General features: G+C 37.4%; 3 protein-coding genes across 6 annotated transcripts in view; 1 reads left to right on the forward strand and 2 right to left on the reverse strand.

The window, feature by feature from the left end:
- The first annotated feature begins 46 nt into the window (after positions 1-46).
- LOC109594742 (sphingosine-1-phosphate lyase) lies at positions 47-2,613 on the forward strand. The gene is made up of 9 exons (XM_020009984.2): positions 47-418; positions 468-683; positions 959-1,167; positions 1,217-1,453; positions 1,508-1,767; positions 1,819-2,007; positions 2,057-2,203; positions 2,256-2,373; positions 2,432-2,613. The coding sequence occupies exons 1-9, from the start codon at positions 271-273 to the stop codon at positions 2,537-2,539; spliced, it is 1,632 nt and encodes a 543-aa protein (XP_019865543.2). The 5' UTR covers positions 47-270; the 3' UTR covers positions 2,540-2,613.
- Positions 2,614-3,487: 874 nt separating this feature from the next.
- LOC109594747 (pseudouridine-5'-phosphatase) lies at positions 3,488-6,104 on the reverse strand. Its single transcript, XM_020009989.2, has 3 exons — positions 5,950-6,104; positions 5,444-5,895; positions 3,488-3,824 (listed from the first exon to the last, which is right to left on the reverse strand). Exons 1-3 carry the CDS (start codon positions 6,095-6,097, stop codon positions 3,648-3,650), a joined length of 777 nt encoding a protein of 258 aa, XP_019865548.2. The 5' UTR covers positions 6,098-6,104; the 3' UTR covers positions 3,488-3,647.
- A 534-nt stretch (positions 6,105-6,638) lies between these two features.
- LOC109594762 (protein TANC2-like) overlaps positions 6,639-11,513 on the reverse strand; it is an 88,647-nt gene continuing 83,772 nt past the window's right edge. For 3 of the 4 annotated variants that reach the window (XM_049964285.1, XM_020010004.2, XM_049964286.1), the window contains 6 exons: positions 11,347-11,475; positions 10,846-11,169; positions 10,555-10,791; positions 7,928-10,496; positions 7,680-7,875; positions 6,639-7,620 (listed from right to left, as the gene is read on the reverse strand). In XM_049964285.1, coding sequence (XP_049820242.1) covers positions 7,336-7,620; positions 7,680-7,875; positions 7,928-10,496; positions 10,555-10,791; positions 10,846-11,169; positions 11,347-11,475 — 3,740 coding nt within the window. In that variant the 3' untranslated portion in view covers positions 6,639-7,335. The remainder of the gene's footprint in view (positions 7,621-7,679; positions 7,876-7,927; positions 10,497-10,554; positions 10,792-10,845; positions 11,170-11,346; positions 11,476-11,513) is intronic. The other variant, XM_049964287.1, reaches the window with a different exon arrangement.

An 11,513-nucleotide genomic window follows, 5' to 3' on the forward strand; every position in this document is an offset into this window, starting at 1 on the left:
ATAAAACTATACAAAACTATCGATTGCCACGTCTGAAATTGAATCATAATAAAACATATAAATGAACGAAATCGATCATCTACTGCTCCTTTGTTCGTGATCGATAAACAACAATAAAGACTAAAGTTCGAGGTTATGTTATTCATTTTGCCTTTATCAGATGGGTTGTGCTAAATTTGATTAAACGAACGTAGGAATTATCTTATGTGAATCTTATCGGTTTTGTTGTTCAAAGTCGCTATTAACCGGCGTCACCTTTAACTCATCAAAATGGACTTGTTAAAATTACCTTTGATTTCTGTTAAATCAAATTTAAACAGTGCATTTGCTAATAAAGAACCATGGCAAATTGTAACCATAACTACCTCAAGTGTACTTTTGACTGTTTGGCTATACGAATTTATTTTCCAAGATGAATGTAAGTTTTTGAATGTGCAATGAACATTATTTTTAATTTATAATTGTAGGCATTGTAAAAAGAGCAAAGAAAGCTGGGTTTAAAATTTTAAGATACATTCCTGCCATTAGGGATAAGATTGATTCGGAACTGAAAACACTAGCTGATTCATTCGAATCAGATGTGCAAAAAAGGACCAAAGACTTACCTTATATTTGTGATTTACCATTAAGTGGACTGAAAAAAAATGAAATATTGGAGGTCTTAAAGAAAAACTTAAATTTAAGTAAGTAGAATTCCCACATTATGATAATTGCAACTCATCACAATAAACCGACTTGATTGTTAAAATCTTTAAAACTTGATATTTTGGAACTTAACTTTCTAAAAATATCAGATATTACATCAGTAAATCTTACTAAGACATAAATAAATACAAAATGAATAGATAATGTATCTCTTAGTTTATCTAATCTATGTACTAAAATCATGTTTTTCTTTAACAAACAACTGTTTGTCTCAATTATAAATAACACAATTCGTGTTTTTTATAATTATCAGGTAATTATGATTGGAAGAATGGCATGGCCTCAGGTTCAGTTTACTGTTACAATGAAGAACTGATTTCACTAATCGCCGATGTTTACGGGCAAACTTCATACACGAACCCCCTTCATCCCGATTTGTTCCCCGGTTTATGCAAACTGGAAGCGGAAATCGTTCGTATCGCGTGCAATTTGTTTCACGGCGACGAAAACTCTTGCGGCACGGTAAAAACGCCAATAATTAATGAAAACGTTCTCAAATAATTAATTTTAGATGACCAGCGGTGGCACAGAATCGATAATGATGGCATGCAAAGCTTTCCGGGATTACGGACGGGAAGTGAAAGGTATAAAACGGCCGGAAATCGTGGTACCTACCACCATTCACTGCGCCTTCGATAAAGCAGCCCAATACTTAGGATTGAGGATCAAATCTATCCCAGTTGACCCAAATACCCTCCAAGTCGACATCAAAGCGATGAAAAGGGCCATCACCTCTAACACCGTTTTAGTAATTGACACCCACTTCCGCATTGTGTAAGCCAGTTAAATACGGATTTTGTAGCTTGCCGGTTCCGCGCCGAACTTCCCCTACGGTACCATGGACGATATTCAAGCGATTTCGGAGTTGGGGCTGAAGTACGACGTTCCCGTGCACGTGGACTCGTGCCTGGGTGGGTTTTTGACATGTTTCATGGAGGATGCTGGCTTTCCCATTCCCCTATGTGACTTCCGGTTGCCGGGTGTGACCAGTATTTCGGCCGACACCCACAAATACGGTTATGCCCCCAAAGGAACTTCGTTGGTGCTCTACAGGGAGAAGAAGTAAACGTTGCGGCGGTTTATTTTCGTAATTTAATGGAGTAATTTTCGCAGATATCGCCATCATCAGTACACGGTGACCACCGATTGGCCTGGCGGTGTTTATGGATCGCCGACCGTTAGTGGGTCGAGAGCTGGAGGAAATATTGCCGTTTGTTGGGCATCTCTTCTTTATTTCGGTAAGGAGGGATACGTTAAGGCTACCAGAGATGTTGTGTTTAACACCAAATACGTTGAAAAGGGGCAAGTTTCTGCTTGAAAATTTTGATAAGTACTAATAATCGAGTTGTAGGCTGAGAAGGATTAAAGGTATATTTATTTTTGGCCAACCTGTGACGAGTGTCATCGCAATTGGTTCGAACGACTTTGAAATTTACAGACTGTCGTCGGCCCTAAACGAACTTGGATGGAATTTGAACGTCCTCCAGTTCCCCTCTGCGTAAGTTAATGGTGACCAGTTATATAATTTCCTAGAACAAATCCTTTTTTAGCATTCATATTTGTTTGACAACCATGCACACTCAAGCTGTTGCCGAAAAATTCTTAAACGACGTCAAAAAGTCTGTTGAAGAGATTATGAAACAGCCAAATATACCTGCTGAGGGAAAGGTATACCTTTCGAATATGTGTGATAATTATAAAAGATATTAATTTTGGATTGTTTAAGGTTGCGTTGTACGGTATGGCACAAAGTATACCCGATCGTAGTATCGTAGGTGATTTTACCCGTTTTTATTTGGATTCGTTGTATTATATTCCTAAGAAAGAAGATTAAAATACTTGTTCAGTATATGTACTTATTACAAAGTTGATGTATTTTTGTGTAAATTATATATGAATTGTTTTAAATGATGTTTTAATTATTCAAATATTTTATATAAATACTAAAAATTTAATATTTTAAATGATTTAATTTAATAAATATTAAATTTTAAAATTTTAAAATATTAATGATGTTTTCTTCAAATTTATTACATACCCCTAAAGTTTCAAGATTAGTGAACAATTAATTAGAAGTACACAAGGTTAATAAAAATGAACAATTTTAAACAAGTACTGCACTATGTTATAATAATAATTAGACTATAATTTTTACCACTTAATGCACGATTTCATGTGAAAAGCTATTTAAAAAAGCCTCTAATCATCTAATGATAGCAAATTGGAATTCAACATGTGGTAATGACATGTTTAATAAGTTTTTTCTTTGTTTAATGTTAAACATGTTTGTTCACTTGTAACTACTAATTAGATATTTAGGTAATGACCTCCTTTAATAAAAAGACAATTTAATTTTTATATAAATTCATAAAATTATATATTATATCAATATTAAGTTAATTAATTAAAAACTGTACGTCAGATAAACTGTTAATGCATTTTAATTGGGCAACATTAACCGATAATTTCCTACTGATTGTGATACTGTTTAGCTAAGCATTTATAATGTATGTCTGCAAAATAGATATTTGCTTAATTAGCATGTTATGTAACGAACAAAAATTCTGCTCTCAGGATACAATAGACGTAGTAAGTTTCTTGAATTAAAAATGATAAAAAAAGTATTATTAAGACTGACATCCAAAGCCGCATGTTCTAATTACACCTAAAGGATCACGCGAGAGTCACACAATTGTTAAATGATAGTAAACTTTGTATACGTAATTATTAATAGTCGATTTTCGGAATAGTGAATCACCGGGAGGTAGTAAAACCACGCCACTTTAAAAATAACTATTTAACATTTATTAAGTGAACATATATTAAAATACCTCTAAAAATTTGCTTCAGAAAAATAATTTACATATATTACATAACACCGTAAAAAATAAATACATTAATACTGGCTCTAAGAGCGTCACTTTTTAAGTAGACAGCTCCAGTCACTCGAATTTCGGTAAACCGTACAGTTCCGGATTGAATTCTTTCAGCGATTTCAGCACCTGTGTCGCCTGTTTTCTCAATTCCTCCGGAATATCTGGAGCAGGCACCATAATCGCCTGCATTCCAGCTGATATCGCACCGTGAATGCCGTTCGGGGCATCTTCAAATACTATACACTGAAACAAGAATAAATAATGTTAAATTTCTTTTTACACGAGTGATTTTATTTTTAAACGAGAATGATATATCAGTTAATATTTATTTTATAGTATTCCATGAAAAATAATCACGGGGATTAGTTCTTAGTAAAATAAACGTAAACGTCACGAATTTATTAACGTAAATTTTTATACAAATAGTACCAAAAATAATTTTCCACAGTACAACATGTAATCATATTTATTCGAGTTCGTTCGAGAGATGTTTTGATGAACTGCCAATGTTTGCCACATGTATAAGTTTCCGTAAAACATTGTCCTTGGTAGAAAAACTAATTATAAACTTGATCTATTTATACCAAAAATTAATACAGAAGGGCAATTATTGAAGTTTTTCAATGATAACTTGGGCCACGTGTGAGGGCAATTTTCAAAATTTATTTTCGGTTGATTACTAGTCATGAGTAATTCGTAGTTAATCGTTTCAGACGCCGCAGTCCTGTGGCAATCCCTCGGATCAATGGAAAAGTCCTTGGCACTACACCTGATTTATACGGTCACGATCCCACCCAATGTTTTTTTTTCAGATACATATCCTTGGAAAGCATTCCAATCGTTCTAATGCGGTCTAGATTTGACTGCACCAAATTAATTCCCCCCTAAAAACAATTACGACAATATTTGTTGATATTAAACAATCTGTATTTAGCATTGAGATAATTTGTTTACACGTGCATTGTGAACAGTAAATAACCACTCTTTCAATTGGCATAATGAAACTGTTACAATTCAACAGGAAAAATATGATTGAATGAATGAACGTCATGAATCAATTTGGAAATTTATTTTCCATTTGGTCTTGTAGTATTGGCAAACATACATTATTGTGTAATTTTATTCAACTATATTGTTTCGGTTACTATTGGATATTTGTATTCCATAAGTTGGTCTAGTGTAACAAATCAATTATTAAGTTATCTATTTTATCTATGACAAGTATTCAATACATTTGCTATGGTGGAAAAAACGTGACCGCATCTCAATTTGTAATGTATGTTGCGTGAAAATTAAATGTAAAACTACCAATATTTATATCTACAGATTAATTTTACATGTTTATATTTATAATATTTAAATATTTATGATAAGATTATTGTAAACTTGTATTATATTTTGAAGAAATTAATATAATGATGTATAGAAAACGATCCAATTAAGGATTAAATACATAAATAATTTAAAAATATTAAAAAATTAATTAATATTTCTCATAATTTTGATATTAATCAAACAATTTTTATATTATACATAATCAACCGATTTCATCATATTTCATTTACTCTAGGTCATAAAAAATTAAATTAAAATTTGTCATATATTTATCTTAATTCTTTATGTGAAATAATGGGATTATTTAAAAAAAAATAATAATTTGATATTTAATATTATCGTCGATTTCATCATATTTTCTTTGTTCTTTCCGAAAATAAATGACCTAGAGCACGAAAACCTCCAGCCGATAAACTAAAGAAAATGACCGTGACATGTCCTTGTGAAGGTCCTGTAAAAATGACGGTCACCTTTTGCCCCTTAACACATCGCCGCGCACCGCTGAAAATCGAAAATGTGTCACTAACCTGATCAGGTGAGGGCTTGTCCGGAAACCGGGAGGCGCACACTAGGAAAATATCCGGCGCTGGCTTGCCATGTTTAACTTCCGGATCCGTGCTGCCGCACACGATGTGATGGAACAACTTGAAGACGTCCTGATGGTTCTTGGTCTTCATCAGCATCGCGTCCTCGGAGGAGGACGTCGCGACGGCGATCGGAATGTTCAGTTTGTGCAGACTCTGGACCAGTTCTTTGGCGCCGGGCATCAACGGTGGGTGTTGCAGTTCCCCTTGCACTTTCTTCTTGTACACTTTGAGGAACTCGTCCTCGCTGATCGGCAGTTCGAGTTCCCTGACGACTATTTTTGCCGTGTCTCTCTCCGGGGTTCCCAGGACCTTCAGCTTGGCATCTTTGGTGTAGGTCTTGCCGTACTGTGCCGCAATGTCCGACACGATTTTGTCGTAGATGGATTCAGATTCTTAAAAGTTATCAGTTGAATTATCGGGAGTTGCGTGAAATTGCGTCTACTTACCTATTAACAGACCATCCATGTCGAATATAACGTGTGTAACTTGTTTGTACTTCATTTTAGCGGCGAGTAAACTAGAGCAGAAGCAGTGGGTTACTGGTCTGAACAGCTGGGGCGAACGCGCGAGTGTCGACCGTTTCGACCCATTCATTCAATAAATACTGCGCGTCGTTGACGTCAAGGCGCACGCGTTTATCGCGTTTTGTAGTGTATTTTAAAAACCACACAGGTTTTCGCATGATCATTTCATTCATAATCTGGAATTGGTTGTCACAATTCATGGACTACCCTGTTCAAAAACTATGAAATAAAACCCTAGCTACTGTCAAAGCTAAATCGTAATATAAATATTGTGATGGGCGCCAAATTGAAATAAACTTACGTTGTGGAGGGGAAAAATACAGTTATATAAGAGGATTCAAGTAATAATATACATGTGTTTATCTCGTGCGTTATCAGTGATTCAATTTCTCGGTTTATTTCCACAACAGGAATTTTGCGGTGGGCACGCGTACACGTGAATCAGTTTGAACCAGTGTCTCGCTTTGCACCCAGTGTTTAATCAATAAGATTATTGAACAGCAATTCGTATTCTTAGAAGGGAAACTGAATATATTAGATGGAGGACAGCAATTAAATGTTTTAATTTTTGGAACAATGTATATTTTTTAATATGGAAAGAAAAACTATAATTTTCTTACTATTTGCTTTATTAAGTATTCAGTTCATTTAAATAGTTGATACAATTTTATTATAGCACCTTTATATTAAATACATATAAATATTTCACACAAAAAAAAACAGTTGCACTGCCAAAATTTTAGATACTGGATTAAACTAGTATAATTTTTACATGCTTGGCAAGAAATTTTGACAACCTTTGTATTACATACAAATACAATATTGCGACGTAAGTAAATTAAATAAATTGATTTAACATTGATATCTCAAAATAAATATATAACAAAAAAAAAACAACACTAATAAAGTCGGTTTCAGGAAAATAAGGTAATAATTTTATGGCATAAAATAGCCCTTGTTGTTACCTTATTGTATAAAGATTTTAAAGCATAATAAAATCTACCACCGCTGCATAAAACAGAATTCAAGACAATGTGACTATAAAAACTGCGTTAAAAACATATTAAAAAATAGTACATGCTATTTAAATAAATAACAAACAAACAGGATAGTCATCCCTGGGAATGATAAGAAACCCAAAATCTGTCAACAGTCAAAAATAAATTAATTTAAATTATATACAAAGCGGTATCTATATCCTATATATTCACAAAAATTTATTTATAATTTTGAAATATAAATCAGTCTTCCAAATAATGCACATAAAAGGCACTGAGTAAAATTTTTTGTTGTTGTTCGGATTAAAATTTATTCCAATAAAGTATCAACTGAGACGGCATAATCTCGGTTCATGCCTATTTTCGGATTTTTCGTGCACATTCTATTCGATATGTCCTCCTGCAGGTAAGCCAGAACTTTTCGGACCTCCATGTTTTGCGGTGGTGACAGTCGCATCGCATCCTTCACGTCCGTCAACGCCAGTTCGTAGAGCTTCAAGTCTAATCGCGCCTTCGCCCTTGCGTAATACGCTTCGTACGAGTCCGGCTTCATTTCTAAGACTTCGTTAGCTAGTTCCACTGCCTCTTCGAATTCCTGTAAGGATCAAAATTGTTTTTAATATTTAATTTTGTGCATTATTATGCGGCACTTACGTTGAGTTTTCTTTTACACCGGGAGTAGTTAAGTAGGAAGTTGACTTGTAATTGATGGAAAGGTTTATTGTGTTCTCCTTGATCGTCTGTGGGGAACTTCTTCAGAGCGTATTGGTACCTATGGGCCGCCTCTCTCAATCGACTTTTTCTGTATAAAATGTTTCCATCTTCCAGAAGTTTATTGAGAAGTATAAGCCTGAAATAATTTGATTAATAATCGTAACATGGTAACGACAAAACATATTTACATAATTTCCGGTTTGCCTGCAGCCATAGCCCATGTAGCCGGTCCTAATTTCGCTCCTTTCTTCAGAAAACACTGCACTACCTGAATGTTCCTGCAAGCAATTGCTCTATCCAACGGTCGCATGCCGTTTACATCCACGTGCTCTATGACAGCTCCTCTGTCTAGTAAAAACTGCACCAACGATGGATTACCTTGAAACGCCGCCAGATCTAAAGGTGTTCTTCCTGTTTTGTCAGTATGACTTATGTTTGAACCTCTTTCTAGCAAAGTTTGAGCAGCTTGCATCTTTCCTCTTAAGCACGCCCAGCACAAAGCAGTAAGTCCCTCACGGTCTTCTTTGTTCAAGTCAGCTCCTCTATCAAGTAATAGTTCGATCAGCCCAACGTGGCCTTCAGCAGCAGCCAACATTAAAGGAGACCTTCCAGAGTTATCTGGTTGTTCAATGGCAGCATGGTTCTGAATAAGTCTTTCTGCAACCGCCCAGTGTCCTTCCTTAACTGCCAAATGTAGAGCCGCCATTTCCTTTTTATTCACCACCGATAAACTCGCTCCTCTATTGATCAAAGCCGAGCAAACCGCATGGCAACCGTTAGCTGCGGCTATTGTCAAAGCAGTTTCTCCTGTAATTGTGTCCGGCAAATCGGCGTTGATTTCCGCCATATCTAGTAAATATTCGACGATATCCACGTGGCCTTGTCCAGCCGCCGCAATTAATGCTTGTTGGGCGGCTTCTGCGAGTTCCACGTCCTCCGGGTTCTTTATCACCCAGTCGCAAGCTAATAAATATCCCACGACGTTCAAGCAGCCGTTTCTGGCTGCGTGTATTAATGGGCAGTATCCGCCTGTGTCGGCGTGACCTGGACTTGCCCCCGCTGCGATTAGCTGCCTCACCACATCACAATGTCCTTTGGAGGAGGCTAAAGAGAGAGCGGTGCAACCTTGACTATTGGTCAGCTCAACATCGGCTCCAAACTCCAAAAGAAGCGAGACCATTGGCACGATTCCCTCGTGTGAATACATACATAGAACGGGGGCGTTGCCCAAGAAGTCCGTTATGTAATTCGGTGAAGCACCCGCCAGTAACAACAACCTTGATACTTTGACGTTTGGACTGTACATGTTTCTCAAGTTGCATAATGCGGCAGATATGTTGTCTGAACTCTCAGCAATCCACGTGGCTTGCAAGTCGCGTGAGCTGATGTTGGGGATGGACATGTTCCTGTACACGTGAGCTTTCAGGATGTGGTGGCCGAGTTCCAGAGTTTTTTCCGGGTCTAGTGGTGCTTGGACTCTGCTAAGTCTGAAGGCGATACCGGCGTGGCCGGATCGGAGGTCGCACAGGAATTTCGTGGCTTCGTTGTCGTCGCGGCGGATCAACCACTCTCTGAATGAAGGATGGAAGAACATGTATGTGTCGTCGAGGCGTTTCACGAGAAAGCCCGACAGGAGTTTGAATCTTTGTAAAAATTCTTTCCAGGGCAAAAAATTGTCAACCAATAACGAATTGACTGAGTAATAAATTTCTAGAAGAGTTAGAGGGTATAAAGCTGTAAGACAGACGCTCAAGATGTGGGTAACTTTTTCGAACGATCTGATTGTTGGGAATCTTAGATTGAAATGTAATAAATATATTTGGGCAAGAGTTACAGGCAGAACTTTGTAACCTGATGATTTGGCTACTAATTGTCCTCTTTCCAGAAGATCTAAAGTTAGTTTCGCAAATAAGAATGAACCTTGACTTAAGCTTAGTAAGTGTTGCGAAAACTTGTGATTGGAAACACTACAGCTTTCCACCTTTCCCGAATTTGTGATAGTTATGTTGTTTTGAATAGAAGGACTGTTTTGCACTCTGAAGTTTATGTACGCAAGAACATCCTTATTGATATTCTCGTTACTCACGACGTTGTCCAAAGACACTCTAGTATAAGGCAATTGTTTCGTGATTTCTTGCAGTTGAGTCCTAACAGTAGCAACAATCTTCAACCACGACGGAAAATTGGGCATGTGCTTGACAAGGAATGTTGTGATAGTGTCACCGTGATCCGGTCTGTGATATTCGGCTTCGCAAAGTCCGTCAACCAGTATAACACAATTTAAGTTGTCGATTTTTCCAACCCTTCTTAAACTCGCCAGAGGCTCCAGAATTCCTCTTGTTAAAGCTACGTCTGGATTCGCAATGCATTCCTTCAAAGACAAAGCTGATTGCAAATGTGGCTCGTTTAAAAGATGATCTCTGTAGGCAATTAGTTGAGGTGCTTGACACAATTGAGCTGCCAATGAATGGATGAAGTCCGGCACCAAACACGTATTATTGTTATCAGCTTGACAAAAATGATAGGCTACCACACAACTGGCTAAGTGTTTAATCTTCTCGGAAATGATGTCGATTTGATAATAGAAACTTTGAGGACTTCTCGACCGTTCGGGGGAATTAAGGCCAGATAAACTGGGAGTTTGGTAGATCGGCTCCTTTTTTCGTCCAAAACAACTGTACTCTACGAGCTGAAGGATTAAGGCAGTTTTTCCGGTGCCCGGATTACCAGTTAGTAAAACTCCAGGACTCGAAGAACCTTAAACAATAACAATTAGTTATATTTTGTATTTTATATTTCGTATTATTGTTCTTACCAACTATGTCTTCAATTTCTTTAATAAGCCAATGTCTTCCAACGAACAAAGGTTCAGTTTCCTGAGACGGCACTTCAAAGAACAAAGGCTTGAGAGTCAATTGCGGGGTTCTATATTGGGCGAAACGTATTTTTGGATCGATAGGGCCCTTGATGGTTCCAGTGCGCGCCGACCTTCTTATACAAGTCTTCCTATTCTTAAACATACTGAGATCCTCTACATGACCAGGTTGGGAGGCTACAAAGAGATAAGTTAACTAAAACCAATTTCCAACATACTTTAAAAACTTACTGGTGACACTGTGCCTTCGACTGACGGGGCTTGAGCTGCAGTTGCTCTGTCCGGACATGGACATGGACATGAGGGAGGCCACGCTGTCCGAACTGGGGTTGTTGCGGTGCTGGTCCTCCGAACTGCCTGTCAGTGTCGAAACGGGACTGGTGTTGGACGACATCATGGTGGCAGCCTCGTAGCTTGCCAACGATGAGCAAGATTCGTGACTGTTCTTGTTCTGGTTGCGTTTGGACCTTCGAGCACCATCGCCGAGAAGCAATCCAAGACGCATGTACATATCGTCCGATTTTTTGGTCGCCGGTTTCACGTTCGTTTCATCATCTGCAAAAACATTTGATTTATGTTAAATTTGTACCATATGGGGGGTGCACACTGCAAACAATGCATTAAGTGATTAAATGTACTAAATAAATGTGTAGGTGGTTAATGTGCAATTAAAAACAACCATGCCAAAAAAAACTGGGCAAAACAAGACAAACAACAACAAAATTGTCGTGCCTGAAATAAGTTGATTTAGACCGGCTCCAGCACTGCTTGTTCCCGCGTTCCACAAGGAACGGATTTTTCCAAGGACGACGCTCGGCCAATGGCGACCTTCTGTCGATGTTGCAGAAGATGTCATTATTGCTGTAATGGTTTAAACGTTTCTCATTGATATGTTATTC

The sequence above is a fragment of the Aethina tumida genome, chromosome 3 (genome assembly GCF_024364675.1).
Source record: "Aethina tumida isolate Nest 87 chromosome 3, icAetTumi1.1, whole genome shotgun sequence".
Lineage (NCBI taxonomy): Eukaryota > Metazoa > Arthropoda > Insecta > Coleoptera > Nitidulidae > Aethina > Aethina tumida.

Coding starts and splice junctions, on each gene's coding strand:
- LOC109594742 (XM_020009984.2), top strand. CDS start 271: ATGGACTTGTTAAAATTACCTTTGATTTCTGTTAAATCAAATTTAAAC. Junction 684..958: donor AAAGAAAAACTTAAATTTAA/GTAAGTAGAATT, acceptor TATAATTATCAG/GTAATTATGATTGGAAGAAT. Junction 1,454..1,507: donor TCACCTCTAACACCGTTTTA/GTAATTGACACC, acceptor CGGATTTTGTAG/CTTGCCGGTTCCGCGCCGAA.
- LOC109594747 (XM_020009989.2), bottom strand. CDS start 6,097: ATGAATGGGTCGAAACGGTCGACACTCGCGCGTTCGCCCCAGCTGTTC. Junction 5,896..5,949: donor CATGGATGGTCTGTTAATAG/GTAAGTAGACGC, acceptor ATAACTTTTAAG/AATCTGAATCCATCTACGAC. Junction 3,825..5,443: donor ACAAGCCCTCACCTGATCAG/GTTAGTGACACA, acceptor TTCTTGTTTCAG/TGTATAGTATTTGAAGATGC.